General features: G+C 42.3%; 1 protein-coding gene across 1 annotated transcript in view; it reads right to left on the bottom strand.

The window, feature by feature from the left end:
• XPNPEP2 (X-prolyl aminopeptidase 2) overlaps window positions 1–25,889 on the bottom strand; it is a 62,623-nt gene that overhangs the window by 27,523 nt on the left and 9,211 nt on the right. Inside the window, exons 5-6 of the mRNA XM_063935760.1 lie at window positions 19,938–20,042; window positions 2,098–2,184 (exon numbers count right to left, since the gene is read on the bottom strand). Of these exons, the coding sequence (XP_063791830.1) occupies window positions 2,098–2,184; window positions 19,938–20,042 (192 nt within the window). The remainder of the gene's footprint in view (window positions 1–2,097; window positions 2,185–19,937; window positions 20,043–25,889) is intronic.

Here is a 25,889-nt window from a genome sequence, read left to right as displayed (position 1 = left end):
CGTAGTGTGATTGACAGGAAGTGGGTGTTTCTGGGCGGAAACTGGCCGTTTTATGGGAGTGTGCGAAAAAACGCAGGCGTTTCAGGGAAAAACGCGGGAGTGTCTGGAGAAACGGGGGAGTGGCTGGGCGAACGCTGGGCATGTGTGTGACGTCCAACCAGGAACGAAACTGACTGAACTGATTGCTATTTGTGAGTAAGTTTCGAGCTACTCAGAAACTGCTAAGAAATTTCTATTTGCAATTCTGCTAATCTTTAGTTCGCAATTCTGCTAAGCTAAAATACACTCCCAGAGGGCGGCGGCTTAGCCTGTGCAATGCTGCTAAAAGCAGCTAGCGAGCGATCAATTCGGAATCACCCCCATTGTATTATATTTCATTCTGAGCTTTGCAAAGTTAGGACCAGATTTATCAAGCCTTGGAGAGAGATAAATTGCACGGTGATTTGTACCAACCAATCATCTCCCAACTGTCATTTTTTAAACACAGCCTGTAACATGACAGTTGGGAGCTGGTTGGTTGGTACTTTATCACAAATGCAATTATTCACTCTCCAAGGCTTGATAAATCAGGGCCTCTTTGTTCTTGAAACTCAGATAAATTATTCTATTCTGACTGACAGGCAAGTCTTGTGCTGTCATTATTGGTACTTATTGTTCAACATGCATTAGATCAGGGCTGGCCAAACCGGTCCTCGAGATCTACCAACAGGTCATGTTTTCCTGGCCTCCAGGAGATCTGTAGAATGGTCAATTAGGAATGAATGCAGCACATCTTAATTAGTAATGACTACACCTGTGCACCAGCTAGGTGGTCTGGAATATGTGAACTGTTGATAGATCTCGAGGACTGGTTTGGCCAGCCCTGCATTAGATTGATCGGGATCTAAAAGGTAGACACTGGAAAAGTTTGATAGGTACGAAAGATCGACAAAGGTCGATATGGAAATGGTTGACACAAAAATTATCTTTTTTGGTGTCAGTTTGTATGTTTAACCCTATAAGAGCCAAATTAGTGGACACGTGTACCCTTGTGGGCTTGCCACTCTCTCCACAAGTTACTATTCCCAATCGTAGTCCACATGGATAGTAAATCAAGCCAAAGTAAAAAACAAAAAACATGAAAAACAAAACAAAAACAGTGTTGAACTTTGTAATGTCAACTTTTTGAACCTCTGCTCTGATGTACATAGACATGATGCGTTTCAGATCTGGGGTGAATGTTGAAACTGAATTTTAAGAATACAAATTTGGAAAGACTGATCCTCTTAAGAAGATTTGTCGCCTCCTATGACCCAGAAATGTAGAAGTGGAAAAGATTTTAGTAGATTCAAAATAATATACGTACAGTAGATCCCAATATTCCGATTCCTCCTGCAAAATATTTTATTTGGGATGATGGGATGCATAAGAAATGACACTATATTAATATTAATAATGTACATTTGTGTCACTTCTCGGTCTGTCTCTTTACACTACCTAGTTATAGGATACTTTCTTATCAATGGAGGTCATTCCGAGTTGTTCGCTCGTTGCCGATTTTCGCTATGCTGCGAATAGGTGGAAAATACGCATGCGCATGGTACGCAGAGCGCATGCGCTTAGTAATTTTACTAAGAACTTAGTAGATTTACTCACGAGCAAACAACGTTTTTTCCACGCTGAAGTGATCGTAGTGTCATTGACAGGAAGTGGGTGTTTCTGGGGGGAAACTCAGCGTTTTCACGGCGTTTGCGGAAAAACGCAGGAGTGGCTGGAGAAACGGGGGAGTGGCTGGCTGAACGCAGGGCGTGTTTGTGACGTCAAACCAGGAACAAAACTGACTGAGCTGATCGCTATTTGTGAGTAGGTCTGGAGCTACTCAGAAACTGCTAAGAAATATGTATTCACAATTCTGCTAATCTTTCGTTCGCAATTCTGCTAAGCTAAGATACACTCCCAGAGGGCGGCGGCCTAGCGTGTGCAATGCTGCTAAAAGCAGCTAGCGAGCGAACAACTCGGAATCACTCCCCAATGATTCAACACAAATGTGTTGTTGATTTTATATGAATTCTATACACTTATGGCAAATAAAATGCTAACTTGACAATAGCAACTTACCAATAGACCAAAGGAAAGGATCAAAGCCAATTTTATCTCCATCTTTAAGTTCTTCCAGGATCCAGGACACAATGTTAGACGCTGACACTGAACATAATGACAGAATCACAGATAATATGATAATGTATAATGTATAGGTTATAACTGCAGCACAGATGGCGTAATGGTTAGCACAACAAAATGAGAAATGTGGTACTGTATATAAAAGAACATTTACAGAAGAGAAGGTCCTAATAGTACTCTCAAAACTGAAAGTGGAGAAATCCATGGGGACAGATGGGATACATCCAAGGATACTAAAAGAACTTTAATGGGTGCTGGTAGCACCATTAGCATAATTATTCAACCATTCACTAGCTACAGGAGTAATTCCAGAGGACTGGAAAAGAGTGAACGTAGTCCCACTGCACAAAAGTGGATGTAAGGAAGAGGCAAGCAACTACCGACCAGTGAGCCTTACATAAGTAGTAGGGAAATTGATGGAAACACTACTAAAAGAAAGAGTTGTAGATTATCTAAAAAAGCAATTTACAGGATCCCAAACAGCATGGATTCACTGGGGGTAGATCATGTCAAATAAATCTTACTGACTTTTTTGTCTGTGTGACTAAAGTAATAGATAAAGGTGGAGCCATGGATATAGCTTATCTAGACTTTAGTAAGGCTTTTGACACTGTTCCACATCGCAGATTGCTAAATAAACTTGAAAGCTTGGGATTGGATACTAAGATGGTTGAATAGATAAGATCTTGGTTGCAGGATAGAAAACAGAGAGTTGTAGTAAATGGAGTGCATTCCCCTGAGGGGAATGTTACCAGTGGAGTACCCCAGAGATCTGTACTTGGACCAGTGCTTTTTAATATCTTTATTAGTGACATTACAAATGACATTAAAGGGAAAGTATGCCTTTTTGCAGATGACACAAAGGTATGCAACAGGGCAGACACACCAGGAGGGGTAAAACAAACGATTGAGGATCTAGGTAGACTAGAGGAAAAATGCAAAATCATGCACTTGGGTCCCAAAAATCCAAAGGCTAAATATAGTATTAATGGCACTATACTGGAAACTACTGAGGAGGAAAGGGATCTAGGAGTCATTATTTCAGGTGACATAAAGGCAGGTAAGCAATGTAACAAGGCAATGAGGAAGACTAGTCAGATGCTTGGTTGCATAGGGAGAGGAATCATCAGCAGAAAAAAATAAGTAATAATGCCACTGTATAGGTCATTGGTACGGCCTCATCTAGAATACTGTGTCCAGTTCTTTAGGCCATATCTTCAGAGGGATATAAATACATTAGAGAGTGTACAAAGAAGGGCAACTAAAATGGTGCATGGCCTACATCACAATACATACCCAGAAAGACTAAAAAATCTCACTATGTATAGTGTGGGGCAGAGAAGGGAAAGGGGGGGACATGATAGAAACTTTCACATATATCAAGGGTTTTAACAAAGTCCAGGAGGGAAACATTCTCCAAATAAAGAGAAGCAATAGGACACGAGGACATGCACTGAGACTGGAGGGGGGGGGGGGGGGGGGGTTCAGGGGAAATGTAAGAAAAATGACTTCACAGAAAGGGTAGGGGACAAGTGGAGTAGCCTCCCATCAGAGGTGGTAGAGGCTAAGACAGTAGAGACAATTTAAGTATGCATGGGATAGACATAAGGATATCCTTACAAAGAAATAAGGATCAAATAGGATAGGATTGAGGTTATCAAAACGATAAAAGAAATAGGGGTGGACTAGATGAACCGAGTTGTTGTAATCTGCCGTTACATTCTGTGTTTACAGTATATGTTACTAGATAAATGGTAGGTGGATGCTGGTTGGTTACTATGGGCAACTTCTCCACTCTAGAAAACTTGAAACATCTCCCCCTAAGATAAGAGGCTTATTTAGTAACGTGGAGCAGAGTGATGTTGTTCTATTACCCACAACAGAAGATAACGGCACATAAATCTAGAACAAATAAAATATATATTGGACTAGGAGTAATGCCTGTAGCAATAGAAACGGGAACGCTGTGATGTGGGGTATGTGTTGTTGTTGGAAATGTCACCACCCCTCCCCTCTCTCCGTCCGTCCGACATTCCCGCTGTTTCTGGAGCAACATACAAGGTAATGTTTGGGAGACTTACAGCATAAATCAGATTTTTCTTCCACACACCCATATCAGACATTACGCTGGTGTTTATTACCAGATGTGATAAAATAAATGTCACACTATATATCATGTAATAATATCTACTGTATGTGTAACCAGTGTACAGTAAGTGGTCATATGTGTCATGTAATTATATCTACTGTATGTGTAACCAGTGAACAGTAAGTGGTTGTTTGTGTCATGTAACAATATCTACTGTATGTGTAACCAGTTTACAGTAAGTGGCCGTATGTGTCATGTAATAATATCTACTGTATGTATAACCAGTGTACAGTAAGTAGTCGTATGTGTCATGTAATAATATCTACTGTATGTGTAAGCAGTGTACAGTAAGTCGTCTTATGTGTCATGTAATTATATCTACTGTATGTGTAACCAGTGTACAGTAAGTGGTCGTATGTGTCATGTAATAATATCTACTGTATGTGTAACCAGTGTACAGTAAGTGGCCGTATGTGTCATGTAATAATATCTACTGTATGTGTAACCAGTGTACAGTAAGTAGTCGTATGTGTCATGTAATAATATCTACTGTATGTGTAACCAGTGTACAGTAAGTAGTCGTATATGTCATGTAATAATATCTACTGTATGTGTAACCAGTGTACAGTAAGTAGTCATATGTGTCATGTAATAATATCTACTGTATGTGTAAGCAGTGTACAGTAAGTCGTCTTATGTGTCATGTAATTATATCTACTGTATGTGTAACCAGTGTACAGTAAGTGGTTGTTTGTGTCATGTAACAATATCTACTGTATGTGTAACCAGTGTACAGTAAGTGGTCATATGTGTCATGTAATAATATCTACTGTATGTGTAACCAGTGTACAGTAAGTAGTCGTATATGTCATGTAATAATATCTACTGTATGTGTAACCAGTGTACAGTAAGTAGTCATATGTGTCATGTAATTATATCTACTGTATGTGTAACCAGTGTACAGTAAGTGGTTGTTTGTGTCATGTAACAATATCTACTGTATGTGTAACCAGTGTACAGTAAGTGGTCGTATGTGTCATGTAATAATATCTACTGTATGTGTAACCAGTGTACAGTAAGTGGTCGTATGTGTCATGTAATAATATCTACTGTATGTGTAACCAGTGTACAGTAAGTGGTCATATGTGTCATGTAATAATATCTACTGTATGTGTAACCAGTGTACAGTAAGTGGTCATATGTGTCATGTAATAATATCTACTGTATGTGTAACCAGTGTACAGTAAGTGGTCGTATGTGTCATGTAATAATATCTACTGTATGTGTAACCAGTGTACAGTAAGTGGCCGTATGTGTCATGTAATAATATCTACTGTATGTGTAACCAGTGTACAGTAAGTGGTCGTATGTGTCATGTAACAATATCTACTGTATGTGTAACCAGTGTACAGTAAGTGGTCGTATGTGTCATGTAATAATATCTACTGTATGTGTAACCAGTGTACAGTAAGTGGTCGTATGTGTCATGTAACAATATCTACTGTATGTGTAACCAGTGTACAGTAAGTGGTCGTATGTGTCATGTAATAATATCTACTGTATGTGTAACCAGTGTACAGTAAGTGGTCGTATGTGTCATGTTATAATATCTACTGTATGTGTAACCAGTGTACAGTAAGTGGTTATATGTGTCATGTAATAATATCTACTGTATGTGTAACCAGTGTACAGTAAGTGGCCGTATGTGTCATGTAATAATATCTACTGTATGTGTAACCAGTGTACAGTAAGTGGTCGTATGTGTCATGTAATAATATCTACTGTATGTATAACCAGTGTACAGTAAGTGGTCATATGTGTCATATAATAATATCTACTGTATGTGTAACCAGTGTACAGTAAGTGGTCGTATGTGTCATGTAATAATATCTACTGTATGTGTAACCAGTGTACAGTAAGTAGTCGTATGTGTCATGTAATAATATCTACTGTATGTGTAACCAGTGTACAGTAAGTAGTCGTATGTGTCATGTAATAATATCTACTGTATGTGTAACCAGTGTACAGTAAGTAGTCGTATGTGTCATGTAATAATATCTACTGTATGTGTAACCAGTGTACAGTAAGTAGTCGTATGTGTCATGTAATAATATCTACTGTATGTGTAACCAGTGTACAGTAAGTAGTCGTATGTGTCATGTAATATTATCTACTGTATGTGTAACCAGTATACAGTAAGTGGTCGTAAGTGTCATGTAATAATATCTACTGTATGTGTTACCAGTGTACAGTAAGTGGTCGTATGTGTCATGTAATAATATCTACTGTATGTGTAACCAGTGTACAGTAAGTAGTCGTATGTGTCATGTAATAATATCTACTGTATGTGTAACCAGTGTACAGTAAGTAGTCGTATGTGTCATGTAATAATATCTACTGTATGTGTAACCAGTGTACAGTAAGTAGTCGTATGTGTCATGTAATATTATCTACTGTATGTGTAACCAGTATACAGTAAGTGGTCGTATGTGTCATGTAATAATATCTACTGTATGTGTTACCAGTGTACAGTAAGTAGTCGTATGTGTCATGTAATAATATCTACTGTATGTGTAACCAGTGTACAGTAAGTGGTCGTATGTGTCATGTAATAATATCTACTGTATGTGTAACCAGTGTACAGTAAGTAGTCGCATGTGTCATGTAATAATATCTACTGTATGTATAACCAGTGTACAGTAAGTGGTCTAATGTGTCATGTAATAATATCTACTGTATGTGTAACCAGTGTACAGTAAGTGGTCGTATGTGTCATGTAATAATATCTACTGTATGTGTAACCAGTGTACAGTAAGTGGTCTAATGTGTCATGTAATAATATCTACTGTATGTATAACCAGTGTACAGTAAGTGGTCTAATGTGTCATGTAATAATATCTACTGTATGTGTAACCAGTGTACAGTAAGTGGTCGTATGTGTCATGTAATAATATCTACTGTATGTGTAACCAGTGTACAGTAAGTGACCGTATGTGTCATGTAATAATATCTACTGTATGTGTAACCAGTGTACAGTAAGTAGTCGTATGTGTCATGTAATAATATCTACTGTATGTGTAACCAGTGTACAGTAAGTAGTCATATGTGTCATGTAATAATATCTACTGTATGTGTAAGCAGTGTACAGTAAGTCGTCTTATGTGTCATGTAATTATATCTACTGTATGTGTAACCAGTGTACAGTAAGTGGTTGTTTGTGTCATGTAACAATATCTACTGTATGTGTAACCAGTGTACAGTAAGTGGTTGTATGTGTCATGTAACAATATCTACTGTATGTGTAACCAGTGTACAGTAAGTGGCCGTATGTGTCATGTAACAATATCTACTGTATGTGTAACCAGTGTACAGTAAGTGGTCGTATGTGTCATGTAACAATATCTACTGTATGTGTAACCAGTGTACAGTAAGTCGTCTTATGTGTCATGTAATAATATCTACTGTATGTGTAACCAGTGTACAGTAAGTGGCCGTATGTGTCATGTAACAATATCTACTGTATGTGTAACCAGTGTACAGTAAGTGGTCTAATGTGTCATGTAATAATATCTACTGTATGTGTAACCAGTGTACAGTAAGTGGTCGTATGTGTCATGTAACAATATCTACTGTATGTGTAACCAGTGTACAGTAAGTGGCCGTATGTGTCATGTAACAATATCTACTGTATGTGTAACCAGTGTACAGTAAGTAGTCGTATGTGTCATGTAATAATATCTACTGTATGTGTAACCAGTGTACAGTAAGTGGTCGTATGTGTCATGTAATAATATCTACTGTATGTGTAACCAGTGTACAGTAAGTGGTCGTATGTGTCATGTAACAATATCTACTGTATGTGTAACCAGTGTACAGTAAGTGGTCGTATGTGTCATGTTATAATATCTACTGTATGTGTAACCAGTGTACAGTAAGTGGTCGTATGTGTCATGTAATAATATCTACTGTATGTGTAACCAGTGTACAGTAAGTAGTCGTATGTGTCATGTAATAATATCTACTGTATGTGTAACCAGTGTACAGTAAGTGGTCGTATGTGTCATATAATAATATCTACTGTATGTGTAACCAGTGTACAGTAAGTGGTCGTATGTGTCATGTAATAATATCTACTGTATGTGTAACCAGTGTACAGTAAGTAGTCGTATGTGTCATGTAATAATATCTACTGTATGTGTAACCAGTGTACAGTAAGTGGTCGTATGTGTCATGTAATAATATCTACTGTATGTGTAACCAGTGTACAGTAAGTAGTCGTATGTGTCATGTAATAATATCTACTGTATGTGTAACCAGTGTACAGTAAGTAGTCGTATGTGTCATGTAATAATATCTACTGTATGTGTAACCAGTGTACAGTTAGTGGTCGTATGTGTCATTTAATAATATCTACTGTATGTGTAACCAGTGTACAGTAAGTGGTCGTATGTGTCATGTAATAATATCTACTGTATGTGTAACCAGTGTACAGTAAGTGGTCGTATGTGTCATGTAATAATATCTACTGTATGTGTAACCAGTGTACAGTAAGTGATCGTATGTGTCATGTAATAATATCTACTGTATGTGTAACCAGTGTACAGTAAGTGGTCGTATGTGTCATGTAATAATATCTACTGTATGTGTAACCAGTGTACAGTAAGTAGTCGCATGTGTCATGTAATAATATCTACTGTATGTGTAACCAGTGTACAGTAAGTGATTGTATGTGTCATGTAATAATATCTACTGTATGTGTAACCAGTGTACAGTAAGTGGTCGTATGTGTCATGTAATAATATCTACTGTATGTGTAACCAGTGTACAGTAAGTGATTGTATGTGTCATGTAATAATATCTACTGTATGTGTAACCAGTGTACAGTAAGTGGTCTAATGTGTCATGTAATAATATCTACTGTATGTGTAACCAGTGTACAGTAAGTAGTCGTATGTGTCATGTAATTATATCTACTGTATGTGTAACCAGTGTACAGTAAGTGGTCGTATGTGTCATGTAATAATATCTACTGTATGTGTAACCAGTGTACAGTAAGTGGTCGTATGTGTCATGTAATAATATCTACTGTATGTGTAACCAGTGTACAGTAAGTGATTGTATGTGTCATATAATAATATCTACTGTATGTGTAACCAGTGTACAGTAAGTGGTCGTATGTGTCATGTAATAATATCTACTGTATGTGTAACCAGTGTACAGTAAGTAGTCGCATGTGTCATGTAATAATATCTACTGTATGTGTAACCAGTGTACAGTAAGTGATTGTATGTGTCATGTAATAATATCTACTGTATGTGTAACCAGTGTACAGTAAGTGATTGTATGTGTCATATAATAATATCTACTGTATGTGTAACCAGTGTACAGTAAGTGGTCGTATGTGTCATGTAATAATATCTACTGTATGTGTAACCAGTGTACAGTAAGTAGTCGCATGTGTCATGTAATAATATCTACTGTATGTGTAACCAGTGTACAGTAAGTAGTCGCATGTGTCATGTAATAATATCTACTGTATGTGTAACCAGTGTACAGTAAGTGATTGTATGTGTCATGTAATAATATCTACTGTATGTGTAACCAGTGTACAGTAAGTGGTCGTATGTGTCATGTAATAATATCTACTGTATGTGTAACCAGTGTACAGTAAGTGGTCATATGTGTCATGTAATAATATCTACTGTATGTGTAACCAGTGTACAGTAAGTAGTCGCATGTGTCATGTAATAATATCTACTGTATGTGTAACCAGTGTACAGTAAGTGATTGTATGTGTCATGTAATAATATCTACTGTATGTGTAACCAGTGTACAGTAAGTGGTCGTATGTGTCATGTAATAATATCTACTGTATGTGTAACCAGTGTACAGTAAGTAGTCGCATGTGTCATGTAATAATATCTACTGTATGTATAACCAGTGTACAGTAAGTGGTCATATGTGTCATGTAATAATATCTACTGTATGTGTAACCAGTGTACAGTAAGTGGTCTAATGTGTCATGTAATAATATCTACTGTATGTGTAACCAGTGTACAGTAAGTGGTCTAATGTGTCATGTAATAATATCTACTGTATGTGTAACCAGTGTACAGTAAGTGGTCGTATGTGTCATGTAATAATATCTACTGTATGTATAACCAGTGTACAGTAAGTCGTCTTATGTGTCATGTAATAATATCTACTGTATGTGTAACCAGTGTACAGTAAGTAGTCGTATGTGTCATGTAATAATTAGAGATGAGCGCCTGAAATTTTTCGGGTTTTGTGTTTTGGTTTTGGGTTCGGTTCCGCGGCCGTGTTTTGGGTTCGAACGCGTTTTGGCAAAACCTCACCGAATTTTTTTTGTCGGATTCGGGTGTGTTTTGGATTCGGGTGTTTTTTTCCAAAAACACTAAAAAACAGCTTAAATCATAGAATTTGGGGGTCATTTTGATCCCAAAGTATTATTAACCTCAAAAACCATAATTTACACTCATTTTCAGTCTATTCTGAATACCTCACACCTCACAATATTATTTTTAGTCCTAAAATTTGCACCGAGGTCGCTGTGTGAGTAAGATAAGCGACCCTAGTGGCCGACACAAACACCGGGCCCATCTAGGAGTGGCACTGCAGTGTCACGCAGGATGTCCCTTCCAAAAAACCCTCCCCAAACAGCACATGACGCAAAGAAAAAAAGAGGCGCAATGAGGTAGCTGTGTGAGTAAGATTAGCGACCCTAGTGGCCGACACAAACACCGGGCCCATCTAGGAGTGGCACTGCAGTGTCACGCAGGATGTCCCTTCCAAAAAACCCTCCCCAAACAGCACATGACGCAAAGAAAAAAAGAGGCGCAATGAGGTAGCTGTGTGAGTAAGATTAGCGACCCTAGTGGCCGACACAAACACCGGGCCCATCTAGGAGTGGCACTGCAGTGTCACGCAGGATGTCCCTTCCAAAAAACCCTCCCCAAACAGCACATGACGCAAAGAAAAAAAGAGGCGCAATGAGGTAGCTGACTGTGTGAGTAAGATTAGCGACCCTAGTGGCCGTCACAAACACCGGGCCCATCTAGGAGTGGCACTGCAGTGTCACGCAGGATGTCCCTTCCAAAAAAACCCTCCCCAATCAGCACATGATGCAAAGAAAAAGAAAAGAAAAAAGAGGTGCAAGATGGAATTGTCCTTGGGCCCTCCCACCCACCCTTATGTTGTATAAACAAAACAGGACATGCACACTTTAACCAACCCATCATTTCAGTGACAGGGTCTGCCACACGACTGTGACTGATATGACGGGTTGGTTTGGACCCCCCCCAAAAAAGAAGCAATTAATCTCTCCTTGCACAAACTGGCTCTACAGAGGCAAGATGTCCACCTCATCTTCACCCTCCGATATATCACCGTGTACATCCCCCTCCTCACAGATTATCAATTCGTCCCCACTGGAATCCACCATCTCAGCTCCCTGTGTACTTTGTGGAGGCAATTGCTGCTGGTCAATGTCTCCGCGGAGGAATTGATTATAATTCATTTTAATGAACATCATCTTCTCCACATTTTCTGGATGTAACCTCGTACGCCGATTGCTGACAAGGTGAGCGGCGGCACTAAACACTCTTTCGGAGTACACACTTGTGGGAGGGCAACTTAGGTAGAATAAAGCCAGTTTGTGCAAGGGCCTCCAAATTGCCTCTTTTTCCTGCCAGTATAAGTACGGACTGTGTGACGTGCCTACTTGGATGCGGTCACTCATATAATCCTCCACCATTCTATCAATGTTGAGAGAATCATATGCAGTGACAGTAGACGACATGTCCGTAATCGTTGTCAGGTCCTTCAGTCCGGACCAGATGTCAGCATCAGCAGTCGCTCCAGACTGCCCTGCATCACCGCCAGCGGGTGGGCTCGGAATTCTGAGCCTTTTCCTCGCACCCCCAGTTGCGGGAGAATGTGAAGGAGGAGATGTTGACAGGTCACGTTCCGCTTGACTTGACAATTTTGTCACCAGCAGGTCTTTCAACCCCAGCAGACCTGTGTCTGCCGGAAAGAGAGATCCAAGGTAGGCTTTAAATCTAGGATCGAGCACGGTGGCCAAAATGTAGTGCTCTGATTTCAACAGATTGACCACCCGTGAATCCTTGTTAAGCGAATTAAGGGCTGCATCCACAAGTCCCACATGCCTAGCGGAATCGCTCCCTTTTAGCTCCTTCTTCAATGCCTCCAGCTTCTTCTGCAAAAGCCTGATGAGGGGAATGACCTGACTCAGGCTGGCAGTGTCTGAACTGACTTCACGTGTGGCAAGTTCAAAGGGCATCAGAACCTTGCACAATGTTGAAATCATTCTCCACTGCACTTGAGACAGGTGCATTCCATCTCCTATATCGTGCTCAATTGCATAGGCTTGAATGGCCTTTTGCTGCTCCTCCAACCTCTGAAGCATATAGAGGGTTGAATTCCACCTCGTTACCACTTCTTGCTTCAGATGATGGCAGGGCAGGTTCAGTAGTTTTTGGTGGTGCTCCAGTCTTCTGTACGTGGTGCCTGTACGCCGAAAGTGTCCCGCAATTTTTCTGGCCACCGACAGCATCTCTTGCACGCCCCTGTCGTTTTTAAAAAAATTCTGCACCACCAAATTCAAGGTATGTGCAAAACATGGGACGTGCTGGAATTTGCCCATATTTAATGCACACACAATATTGCTGGCGTTGTCCGATGCCACAAATCCACAGGAGAGTCCAATTGGGGTAAGCCATTCCGCGATGATCTTCCTCAGTTGCCGTAAGAGGTTTTCAGCTGTGTGCGTATTCTGGAAAGCGGTGATACAAAGCGTAGCCTGCCTAGGAAAGAGTTGGCGTTTGCGAGATGCTGCTACTGGTGCCGCCGCTGCTGTTCTTGCGGCGGGAGTCCATACATCTACCCAGTGGGCTGTCACAGTCATATAGTCCTGACCCTGCCCTGCTCCACTTGTCCACATGTCCGTGGTTAAGTGGACATTGGGTACAACTGCATTTTTTAGGAGACTGGTGAGTCTTTTTCTGACGTCCGTGTACATTCTCGGTATCGCCTGCCTAGAGAAGTGGAACCTAGATGGTATTTGGTAACGGGGGCACACTGCCTCAATAAATTGTCTAGTTCCCTGTGAACTAACGGCGGATACCGGACGCACGTCTAACACCAACATAGTTGTCAAGGACTCAGTTATCCGCTTTGCAGTAGGATGACTGCTGTGATATTTCATCTTCCTCGCAAAGGACTGTTGAACAGTCAATTGCTTACTGGAAGTAGTACAAGTGGGCTTACGACTTCCCCTCTGGGATGACCATCGACTCCCAGCGGCAACAACAGCAGCGCCAGCAGCAGTAGGCGTTACACGCAAGGATGCATCGGAGGAATCCCAGGCAGGAGAGGACTCGTCAGACTTGCCAGTGACATGGCCTGCAGGACTATTGGCATTCCCGGGGAAGGAGGAAATTGACACTGAGGGAGTTGGTGGGGTGGTTTGCGTGAGCTTGGTTACAAGAGGAAGGGATTTACTGGTCAGTGGACTGCTTCCGCTGTCACCCAAAGTTTTTGAACTTGTCACTGACTTATTATGAATGCGCTGCAGGTGACGTATAAGGGAGGATGTTCCGAGGTGGTTAACGTCCTTACCCCTACTTATTACAGCTTGACAAAGGGAACACACGGCTTGACACCTGTTGTCCGCATTTCTGGTGAAATACCTCCACACCGAAGAGCTGATTTTTTTGGTATTTTCACCTGGCATGTCAACGGCCATATTCCTCCCACGGACAACAGGTGTCTCCCCGGGTGCCTGACTTAAACAAACCACCTCACCATCAGAATCCTCCTGGTCAATTTCCTCCCCAGCGCCAGCAACACCCATATCCTCCTCATCCTGGTGTACTTCAACACTGACATCTTCAATCTGACTATCAGGAACTGGACTGCGGGTGCTCCTTCCAGCACTTGCAGGGGGCGTGCAAATGGTGGAAGGCGCATGCTCTTCACGTCCAGTGTTGGGAAGGTCAGGCATCGCAACCGACACAATTGGACTCTCCTTGTGGATTTGGGATTTCAAAGAACGCACAGTTCTTTGCGGTGCTTTTGCCAGCTTGAGTCTTTTCAGTTTTCTAGCGAGAGGCTGAGTGCTTCCATCCTCATGTGAAGCTGAACCACTAGCCATGAACATAGGCCAGGGCCTCAGCCGTTCCTTGCCACTCCGTGTGGTAAATGGCATATTGGCAAGTTTACGCTTCTCCTCCGACAATTTTATTTTAGGTTTTGGAGTCCTTTTTTTACTGATATTTGGTGTTTTGGTTTTGACATGCTCTGTACTATGCCATTGGGCATCGGCCTTGGCAGACGACGTTGCTGGCATTTCATCGTCTCGGCCATGACTAGTGGCAGCAGCTTCAGCACGAGGTGGAAGTGGATCTTGATCTTTCCCTAATTTTGGAACCTCAACATTTTTGTTCTCCATATTTTAATAGGCACAACTAAAAGGCACCTCAGGTAAACAATGGAGATGGATGGATTGGATACTAGTATACAATTATGGACGGGCTGCCGAGTGCCGACACAGAGGTAGCCACAGCCGTGAACTACCGCACTGTACTGTGTCTGCTGCTAATATATAGACTGGTTGATAAAGAGATAGTATACTCGTAACTAGTATGTATGTATAAAGAAAGAAAAAAAAACCACGGTTAGGTGGTATATACAATTATGGACGGGCTGCCGAGTGCCGACACAGAGGTAGCCACAGCCGTGAACTACCGCACTGTACTGTGTCTGCTGCTAATATATAGACTGGTTGATAAAGAGATAGTATACTCGTAACTAGTATGTATGTATAAAGAAAGAAAAAAAAACCACGGTTAGGTGGTATATACAATTATGGACGGGCTGCCGAGTGCCGACACAGAGGTAGCCACAGCCGTGAACTACCGCACTGTACTGTGTCTGCTGCTAATATATAGACTGGTTGATAAAGAGATAGTATACTCGTAACTAGTATGTATGTATAAAGAAAGAAAAAAAAACCACGGTTAGGTCACTGGTATATACAATTATGGACGGGCTGCCGAGTGCCGACACAGAGGTAGCCACAGCCGTGAACTACCGCACTGTACTGTGTCTGCTGCTAATATATAGACTGGTTGATAAAGAGATAGTATACTCGTAACTAGTATGTATGTATAAAGAAAGAAAAAAAAACCACGGTTAGGTGGTATATACAATTATGGACGGGCTGCCGAGTGCCGACACAGAGGTAGCCACAGCCGTGAACTACCGCACTGTACTGTGTCTGCTGCTAATATATAGACTGGTTGATAAAGAGATAGTATACTCGTAACTAGTATGTATGTATAAAGAAAGAAAAAAAAACCACGGTTAGGTCACTGGTATATACAATTATGGACGGGCTGCCGAGTGCCGACACAGAGGTAGCCACAGCCGTGAACTACCGCACTGTACTGTGTCTGCTGCTAATATATAGACTGGTTGATAAAGAGATAGTATACTCGTAACTAGTATGTATGTATAAAGAAAGAAAAAAAAACCACGGTTAGGTGGTATATACAATTATGGACGGGCTGCCGAGTGCCGACACAGAGGTAGCCACAGCCGTGAACTACCGCACTGTACTGTGTCTGCTGCTAATATATAGACTGGTTGATAAAGAGATAGTATACTCGTAACTAGTATGTATGTATAAAGAAAGAAAAAAAAACCACGGTTAGGTCACTGGTATATACAATTATGGACGGGCTGCCGAGTGCCGACACAGAGGTAGCCACAGCCGTGAACTACCGCACTGTACTGTGTCTGCTGCTAATATATAGACTGGTTGATAAAGAGATAGTATACTCGTAACTAGTATGTATGTATAAAGAAAGAAAAAAAAAACACGGTTAGGTGGTATATACAATTATGGACGGGCTGCCGAGTGCCGACACAGAGGTAGCCACAGCCGTGAACTACCGCACTGTACTGTGTCTGCTGCTAATATAGACTGGTTGATAAAGAGATAGTATACTACTAATATTATATACTGGTGGTCAGGTCACTGGTCACTAGTCACACTGGCAGTGGCACTCCTGCAGCAAAAGTGTGCACTGTTTAATTTTAATATAATATTATGTACTCCTGGCTCCTGCTATAACCTATAACTGGCACTGCAGTAGTGCTCCCCAGTCTCCCCCACAATTATAAGCTGTGTGAGCTGAGCAGTCAGACAGATATATAATATATATAGATGATGCAGCACACTGGCCTGAGCCTGAGCAGTGCACACAGATATGGTATGTGACTGAGTCACTGTGTGCTGTGTATCGCTTTTTTCAGGCAGAGAACGGATTATAAATAAAAGTGGTGGTCACTGGTCACTATCAGCAAAACTCTGCACTGTACACTACTGAGTACTCCTAATGCTCCCCAAAATTAGTAAATCAAGTGTCTCTCTAATCTATTCTAATTCTAAACGGAGAGGACGCCAGCCACGTCCTCTCCCTATCAATCTCAATGCACGTGTGAAAATGGCGGCGACGCGCGGCTCCTTATATAGAATCCGAGTCTCGCGATAGAATCCGAGCCTCGCGAGAATCCGACAGCGTCATGATGACGTTCGGGCGCGCTCGGGTTAACCGAGCAAGGCGGGAAGATCCGAGTCGCTCGGACCCGTGAAAAAAAACATGAAGTTCTGGCGGGTTCGGATTCAGAGAAACCGAACCCGCTCATCTCTAGTAATAATATCTACTGTATGTGTAACCAGTGTACAGTAAGTGGTCTAATGTGTCATGTAATAATATCTACTGTATGTGTAACCAGTATACAGTAAGTGGTCGTATGTGTCATGTAATAATATCTACTGTATGTGTAACCAGTGTACAGTAAGTGGTCGTATGTGTCATGTAATAATATCTACTGTATGTATAACCAGTGTACAGTAAGTCGTCTTATGTGTCATGTAATAATATCTACTGTATGTGTAACCAGTGTACAGTAAGTGGTCTAATGTGTCATGTAATAATATCTACTGTATGTATAACCAGTGTACAGTAAGTAGTCGTATATGTCATGTAATAATATCTACTGTATGTGTAACCAGTGTACAGTAAGTAGTCATATGTGTCATGTAATAATATCTACTGTATGTGTAACCAGTGTACAGTAAGTGGTCTAATGTGTCATGTAATAATATCTACTGTATGTGTAACCAGTGTACAGTAAGTAGTCGTATGTGTCATGTAATTATATCTACTGTATGTGTAACCAGTGTACAGTAAGTGGTCGTATGTGTCATGTAATAATATCTACTGTATGTGTAACCAGTGTACAGTAAGTGGTCGTATGTGTCATGTAATAATATCTACTGTATGTGTAACCAGTGTACAGTAAGTGGTCTAATGTGTCATGTAATAATATCTACTGTATGTGTAACCAGTGTACAGTAAGTGGTCGTATGTGTCATGTAATAATATCTACTGTATGTGTAACCAGTGTACAGTAAGTAGTCATATGTGTCATGTAATAATATCTACTGTATGTGTAACCAGTGTACAGTAAGTGGTCGTATGTGTCATGTAATAATATCTACTGTATGTGTAACCAGTGTACAGTAAGTAGTCATATGTGTCATGTAATAATATCTACTGTATGTGTAACCAGTGTACAGTAAGTAGTCATATGTGTCATGTAATAATATCTACTGTATGTGTAACCAGTGTACAGTAAGTGGTCTTATGTGTCATGTAATAATATCTACTGTATGTGTAACCAGTGTACAGTAAGTGGTCTTATGTGTCATGTAATAATATCTACTGTATGTGTAACCAGTGTACAGTAAGTGGTCGTATGTGTCATGTAACAATATCTACTGTATGTGTAACCAGTGTACAGTAAGTAGTCATATGTGTCATGTAATAATATCTACTGTATGTGTAACCAGTGTACAGTAAGTAGTCATATGTGTCATGTAATAATATCTACTGTATGTGTAACCAGTGTACAGTAAGTGGTCTTATGTGTCATGTAATAATATCTACTGTATGTGTAACCAGTGTACAGTAAGTGGTCTTATGTGTCATGTAATAATATCTACTGTATGTGTAACCAGTATACAGTAAGTGGTCGTATGTGTCATGTAATATAGTAACATAGTTTCTGAGGTTGAAAAAAGACAATTTGTCCATCGAGTTCAGCCTGTTAGTGATCTCCTACAATGTAATATTTTTAAGACTAATAATAACTGTGGTGAATGTTTATCCATTATGTAAATTCCTCCTTTTTTTAATTATATTTAATTTCATTACTATAGTGCATGATTTACCCACCCTAACCCTATATATCCTTATGCATTAGGAATTTAGCCCATTCTTAAAAGTAGTGACCAAGTCCGCCATTACTACTCTCTCAGGCAGGGAATTCCACACACGTATTGTCCTTACTGTGAAGAAACCTTTCAGTCTCTGTGGCCGAAATCTCCTCTCCTCTAACTTAAGCGGGTGTCCACGTGTCCTTTGTGGTCATCTTACCAAAAACAAATCCCTCGCTAGCTCTGTGTATTGATCCCTTACAGGGTTGGACTGGCCCACAGAGGTACAGGGGAAACCCTCGATGGGCCCCACTGCCTCAGGGGCCCACCTCCTCCCCTAGGGATCAGGTTCCAGACTGTGTACTTGAATTATATATTATACATGTTACACAACACTGCACAGGACTATGGGGTATTTTCTATAGTGCATTACTGTTAATTAATGAATCTGGTAGATTATGAAGCACGCACAAGCAGTATTTACTACAGTATATAAATTTGTCAAGGGGTCCAGCCTATGCACTCTCTAATGTTTAGCCAAACCTTTATGGCGGCTGACCACACCCCCTCTGGAGACTGGCCACACCCCTAAATATGTTCCTCTACCACTGCATTCCCACAGTGGGCCCTGCATGTCCCAGTCTGACACTGACCCCTTATATATTTTTAAATGTTAATCACGTCCCATCTTAATCTCCTTTTTTCCAGTGTAAACATGCCTAGCCTAGCAAACCTTTCCTCATATTCTAGCGCCTCCATCCCCTTAATCAATTTGGTCACCCGTCTCTTAACCTTTTCTAGTTCCAGGATATCCTTTTTGTAGTATGGTGCCCGTAGTTGTGCACATTATTCGAGATGTGGCCTCACTAGTGATTTATATAATGGGGGTATAACACTCTCATCCCTTGCATCAATTCCCAGCTTAATGCATGCTAAGACCTTGTTTGCCTTTTTTGCTGCATTCTTACTATCCATTTTGCTGCTCATGCTTCCAGTTTAAATAGGTCATTCTGAAGAGACTCAGCATTTCCCTCTGAATTTATAGCCTTACACAATTTGGTATCGTCTGCAAAAATTGACACCGTGCTCTATAGACCTACTGCTAGATCATTTATGAAAATGTTGAAGAATAGTGGTCCAAGTACAGTCACTTGTGGCACACCGTTAGTACTTCAGTCCCATTCGAAAACGTTCCATTTACCACCACTCGCTGCTCCCTTTTGTCCAACCAATTACTAACCCAAGTATATATTTTGATATGTAAAAATATCATCTCTTATGTGTAACCAGTGTACAGTAACAGGTGCAGAAGTTGTCGTATGTATCATTCTCATTGGTAAGTGTAACAGGGCATGTACTGACGCGTCTTCTGCAGCTCCCAGTTGCAGTCCATCTGGCGCTCTGCTTGCGTCCAATACCGGCTATCCGTAAACACTGCGGCTCTGTCGAGGGTCACTAGGGCGGAGCCTAAAATGACAAATAATATCTTTATGGAAGTATCTTTCTTTTTTAAATTTTGGCAAGTTTATTGTCGGCGCTGATAGGGGGCGTCGGGGAAAGCGAAGCCCCACAGAGGGGACGGAGCATGCACTCCTGCACCCCGATACTTCCATCCTTGCTCTGTTTATAGAGGAAAGGGGAGAGATGTATCAAACCTTCTAAAGAGGACAGGTGGCGTAGTTATATCAGCCAATCAGGTTCTAGCTATCATTTTATAGAATGTAATAGCAACAGCTTTTATTTGTCCTCTTTCGAAGGTTTGATACATCTCTCTCAAAGTGGTCTATGTACTAACCCTTGGATAGAGATTAAGTGGGCAGAGAAAATGTGCCAGCCAATCAGCTTCTAACTGCCATGTTACAGTCTATGTTTGAAAAATGACAGTTAGGAGCTGATTGGCTGGCACTTTATCTCTCCCCGAGGCTAGTACTTCTTCCCCCAAATCACTAACACAATCCAATCCACATTTCACCTTTTATTAATATACATTTTAACAGTAAATAAGAAATAGATCAGGGAGCAAGGGCCGGATGCAATAAATATTTTCCACGAACATTTCCCATTTTTCTCTTGCCAGGAAACGGCCTCCGATAAGAGGTGACGCTATAACGCTGCATCCTGGTTTGGTTCCCCTGTAGTCACTGCGATTGTGCAGCTGTCGGCTGGTGAATGCATCACCGCGGGACCACGGAGAGGGACCCTGTGGATCCCTCTCCAGAAGAATTTGCGAAACAGTAGCCAGTCAGTGGCGGAACAAGCAAGCGGTGGGCCCAGGTGCAACAAAATGCTTTGGCCCCCCCCCCCCCCCATCCCATCCAAGTCCACCCCACGGGCAGTGCGCGCCGTAGGCGCGCGCAAAAATACATAGTGGCGTGGCTTCGTGGGGAAGGGGTGTGTCCACAAAATAATACCAATTCATAAAACGGTGCACAGTAGTCTCCATTCTTCAAATTACGCCGCACAGTAGCACCACTACACCAGGTAGAGACCCTTTCACTCCTTACAGCGAACAGATTCCCCTTTTTACACATAACGGCAGACAGTGTGCACTTTTTACACATAACGGCAGACAGCGTGCCCTCGTTACACATAGCGGCAGACAGCGTGCCCTCGTTACACATAGCGGCAGACAGCGTGCACTTTTTACACATTACGGCAGACAGCGTCCCCATTTTACACATTACGGCAGACAGCGTCCCCATTTTACACATTACGGCAGACACCATACACTTTTACACATAACGGCAGATAGCGTGCCCTTTTTACACATTACGGCAGGCAGATTCTACCTTTTTACACTTAACGGCAGACAGCGTGCCCTTTTTACACATTACGGCAGGCAGATTCTACCTTTTTACACATAGCGGCAGGCAGATTCCCCATTTTTATACATAGCGGCAGGCAGATTCCCCATTTTTATACATAGCGGCAGGCAGATTCCCCATTTTTACACATTGCGGCAGGCAGATTCCCCATTTTTACATTGCGGCCAGGCAGATTCCCCATTTTTACACATTGCGGCAGGCAGATTCCCCATTTTTACATTGCGGCAGGCAGATTCCCCATTTTTATACATAGCGGCAGGCAGTCCCCCCTTTTTACACATTGCGGCAGGCAGTCCCAACAAATAAAAAAAGAAAGAGACAGAAAGAAAGAAAGAAAGAAAGAAAGAAAGAAAGAAAGAAAGAAAGAAAGAAAGAAAGAAAGAAAGAAAGAAAGAAAGAAAGAAGAATTATACTTACCCTCTCTGTTGGCTCAGGCTCCTCGGTGCAGCTTCCCGGGCAGTAGAGAAGAAGGAGGAGGGAGGTGAAGGAGGGAGCCGCAGCAGCGCTGTGTTACTGGTGGAGGCGCTGCTGCTGCTGCCCCTCTGCTTCCCTATAGGCTGTTCTCAGAGACAGCCTATAGTGAAGCAGAGGAGCAGCAGCAGCAGCGCCTCCACCAGTAACAAAGCGCTGCTGCGGCTCTCTCCTTCACTGAGAGACTGTGACCTGTTTGTATATGAGGGAGGGAGGGACGGACCCTCCTCCCTCCTTCGTGTGCGGGTGACCAGAATCGTTCCTTATGACGGGCGGGTCACGGGAGCGCTGGTGTGCGGCTGCGGCATGACATACAATGAGTCATTGTGACTCATTCATGTAATGCCGGCCGGCGGCTGTGGGCCCTTGAGTGCGGCGGGGCCCCAGTGCAATGCACTGCCTGCCCCGCCAGTAGTTCCGCCCCTGAGTAGCCTTTAGGCTACTACTGTCTAGGCTAACCGGTAAGTCCAGCTGCACAGCAGCCCCCATAGAAAACTACAGGGGCTGCATAGGTGGTCGGAAATATATGGATTGGAAGGACTATCTGCTGGGAAACCTCTATGGTAGATTTGGGGGATCCTTTGTAGCTGTGGCTAACACACAAATATTAAGTGATAAATAGACCCCAAAAAAAGAAACAAAAATGGAAGTAATGAAAGATGTATCTCACTCTTAGGCTGGGTACACAACAGACAGATATGTCAGTGGACACACACTCGCTTTCACTGAGCGGCCGATTATCTGTCTGGTGTGTAGACAGCCTTACCGATTGGCCGCTCGATGTGTCGGTCCTCTCATCCAGCTGTGACGTCGGCCCCTGCAGCAATTGTACGGGTGGTCAGGAGGACTACCCGTACACACAGCTGAAGCAATGTGTCTGTGAACGACATAGGAGGTCGTCCAGATCTGATCGCTGGGCTTTTTTTTTTCCCTGAAAAAATGTATTAATTTCTTAATAGCGATTCCGGCGCTAAGACAGAGCTGGTCCTCTAAGCTGCTGTAGACAGGGGGATTGTCAATCCCCCTTACACATAAAAAATACAATATCAAAACAAAACAGCGCTCAAAAATGTATGACAGGTGTTTTCATATAAAATAATCATATATTTAATATACACAATTGAATAAACCAATGTACAAAATTCATAGATAAAACACTTTGAATAGAGCCTCACTGCCAGTCTCTAGACCCGATCAATTGCTTGTGTGGGCACGGGTTAACCTATGATGTCAGTGTAGCTGGTCAGTCTATCAACCAGATCCTTTATGTGGCGTGCAAATAATTATATGAACATCCAGTCTCTTTGGTAAATATTTATCGATTTCCTCGTGGATGTTGCCGGGTATCCCACCTAGCGAGGGTCCAGTGTGTACTTCCGATCCTACGCAAAAAAGGTGGTGGTTCTCCCTTTATTAATGTCCACAGTTATTAGGCCGGAGTCTCTTCAAAGCTTAGGATGGTAGGATTTCTGCCAAAGGCTTAGGCATCCTGTGAAGTGACCTGATGGATGTTCATAAAATTATCTGCACACCACATAAAGGATCCTGTTGATAGACTGACCAGCTACAGGGCCATCTTTCCGTATGGGCTCAATGGGCTCTTGCCCAAAGGCCCCAAGAGAATAAGGATCCTAGGATGATAGCTGAGGGTCCCCTCTTTCCAGGGGTACCTGATTTTTGTAAATCAATCCTGGGGAACCGGAGATATCCGACTTGAAAGCAGTGGTCCCCATCCAAGCCTGTTAATTGCTCTCCCCATCCAAGCCTGTTATTTGGTGTTCCCAGCCAGATATCTCGGGTTCTGTCTGACTTAGAATTTTTCTGATGGTATACTCCAAAAGCTGGGACTCTCTCCTTTTGCTGGACACTGGCAGCTTGTCTCTACTATGCCCAGAACCAGAGATATCAGCCTTCAAGCAGCTGGTCCCTGCTCCAGCTCCACACGCCTAATATGCAGTTTTAGATTTTCGTTGGTGAATTGCTCTGGCTCCTGAACTCTGATCCCCAAGTCTCCAGAACCTCCTGAAAGGTGAGACACTGTAGTTTTTTTAATCTCATTCAAAGCTAAGAAATATATTTTCAGGAACTTGAGATATCTGCAGTCAGGGAAGCTGCCCTCCCACCGGAAAATGATGAATATTAAGCCCACTCCACTATCAGTATCTACCCCTCCCCTACGTATAAACACCCCCTACCACCCTGGAAGTCATGTTCCAGGGCTTCATAATTCAGCCCAATGCCCCCTGTACAGTTTAGCCCCATCTGTGCAGTAAAGGAGTAATTAGCAGAAATTACTGCTCCAGGTCCTACATGCTGAGCAGAAGATAGAACACCCCCTACCGCCCGCGGGACATCAAAGCTGCCGCTGATAGCACCCCCCACCTCTACCGCTGGAGGATGGGTAGGGGGCCCAGTGCATGGCTGTGCCCAGGGGCCTACACTGCTGTTAAGACGGCTCTGACCAGCTACACTGACATCATAGGTTAACCCGTGCCCACACAAGCAATTAATCGGGTCTAGAGACTGGCAGTGAGGCTCTATTCAAAGTGTTTTATCGATGAATTTTGGACATTGGTTAATTCAATTGTGTATAATAAATTTGATTATTTTATATGAAAACACCTGTCATACATTTTTGAGTGCTGTTTTGTTTTTATATTGTATTTTTTTTTTCTGTCCTGCGATCAGATAGTCACCGCCTCCAGGGGGAGTGTAAATTTGCCGTGCAAGTGTGCGATCCCATGTGTAGCCGAGCTGCAAAAATCCACTGTGTGCAGTCTCTGCGCAGCCCAGGACTTACTCCTCCAGTGCGATGATCGGGGCCGGAGCTGACGTCACACACACACACTCCCTGAAAACGCTTGGACACACCTGCGTTTTTCCGGACACTCCCAGTAAACGCTCAGTTGCCACCCACAAATGGCCTCTTCCTGTCAATCACCTTGCGAACGCCCGTGCGATCAGATTTTTCGCACCATCCTGTCACTGACCGGCGATGCCCTTTGTTGTTGTCCAATGTGCATGCGCTGTTATGACCTGATTGCCCGCTGTGTGAAAACGCACAGCACCGATCATATCTGAATTACCCCCATGGTTTTGCCCATTAGCTAACAAATTTGCTGCTGCGATCAGGTCTGAATTTGGCCCATAGTTCACAGGCACGTCGTTATGATAAATGATGTAACGTCACAGGTCAGGGGAACCGTACAAACATTATTATCCCCACTCTGACTAGATACACTGTAGTAAAATGTAATAAAACAGATAATTAGAAATCAGATCTGGATTAGTATAAGAGCCTAGCTTTATGATACCAAAATTCAAATAATTTATTTACTTGAGTAACCTTTTCATTTTATAGTCCTGTTGATGATTTACGACCGATAGTAATGCAGGTAAGCCACAAAAACACATTCATTATATGTTCCTATATAATACAGCTGACTTCTAAACACAGGAACTATTTTTATTGAAAAAGAAAAAAGTGCCACCCTCTACCTCATGCTATCAGCGACTGCCTCTCCCTGTCACCTATCTGCCTCCCATTCCCTCTGCCTCCCACTGCCTTCCCCTGCCACCCTCTGCCTTCTCCTGCTATCCTCTACCACCCCCTGTCACCCACTTCCTTCTCATCACTCTCTGCCTCTCATTGCCCTCCCCTGCCACCCTCTACCCCATGTTATCAGCCACTGCCTCCCCCTGTCACCCTCTGCCTGCCAATGCCTTCCACTGCCTCCCTCTGTCACCCACTGCCTCTCCTGGAACTCATCTGCCTCATCTTGGTCACCATCTGCCTGAACAAGCCCTATAAGGGAATACAGAAAATACACACTTTTTGTTATACTCCAATCCCTCATCTTCAGATAATTTGCAGGTTGCTGTTATACATTGTACGGCCGTCTACCTATCTCCTTGCTGTGATTTAGACTGATGTGTATTAAGTGGGTCTGAAGGGATGGTTTGGTACATTGCCCGCCACCATTTGTCAAACTTAAACATCGGCATTCATCAGATCAAT

The sequence above is a fragment of the Pseudophryne corroboree genome, chromosome 8 (genome assembly GCF_028390025.1).
Source record: "Pseudophryne corroboree isolate aPseCor3 chromosome 8, aPseCor3.hap2, whole genome shotgun sequence".
NCBI classification, from domain to species: domain Eukaryota; kingdom Metazoa; phylum Chordata; class Amphibia; order Anura; family Myobatrachidae; genus Pseudophryne; species Pseudophryne corroboree.
The sequence above is the reverse complement of the archived record's forward strand: the minus strand, read 5'-3'. Positions and strand labels throughout refer to the sequence as shown.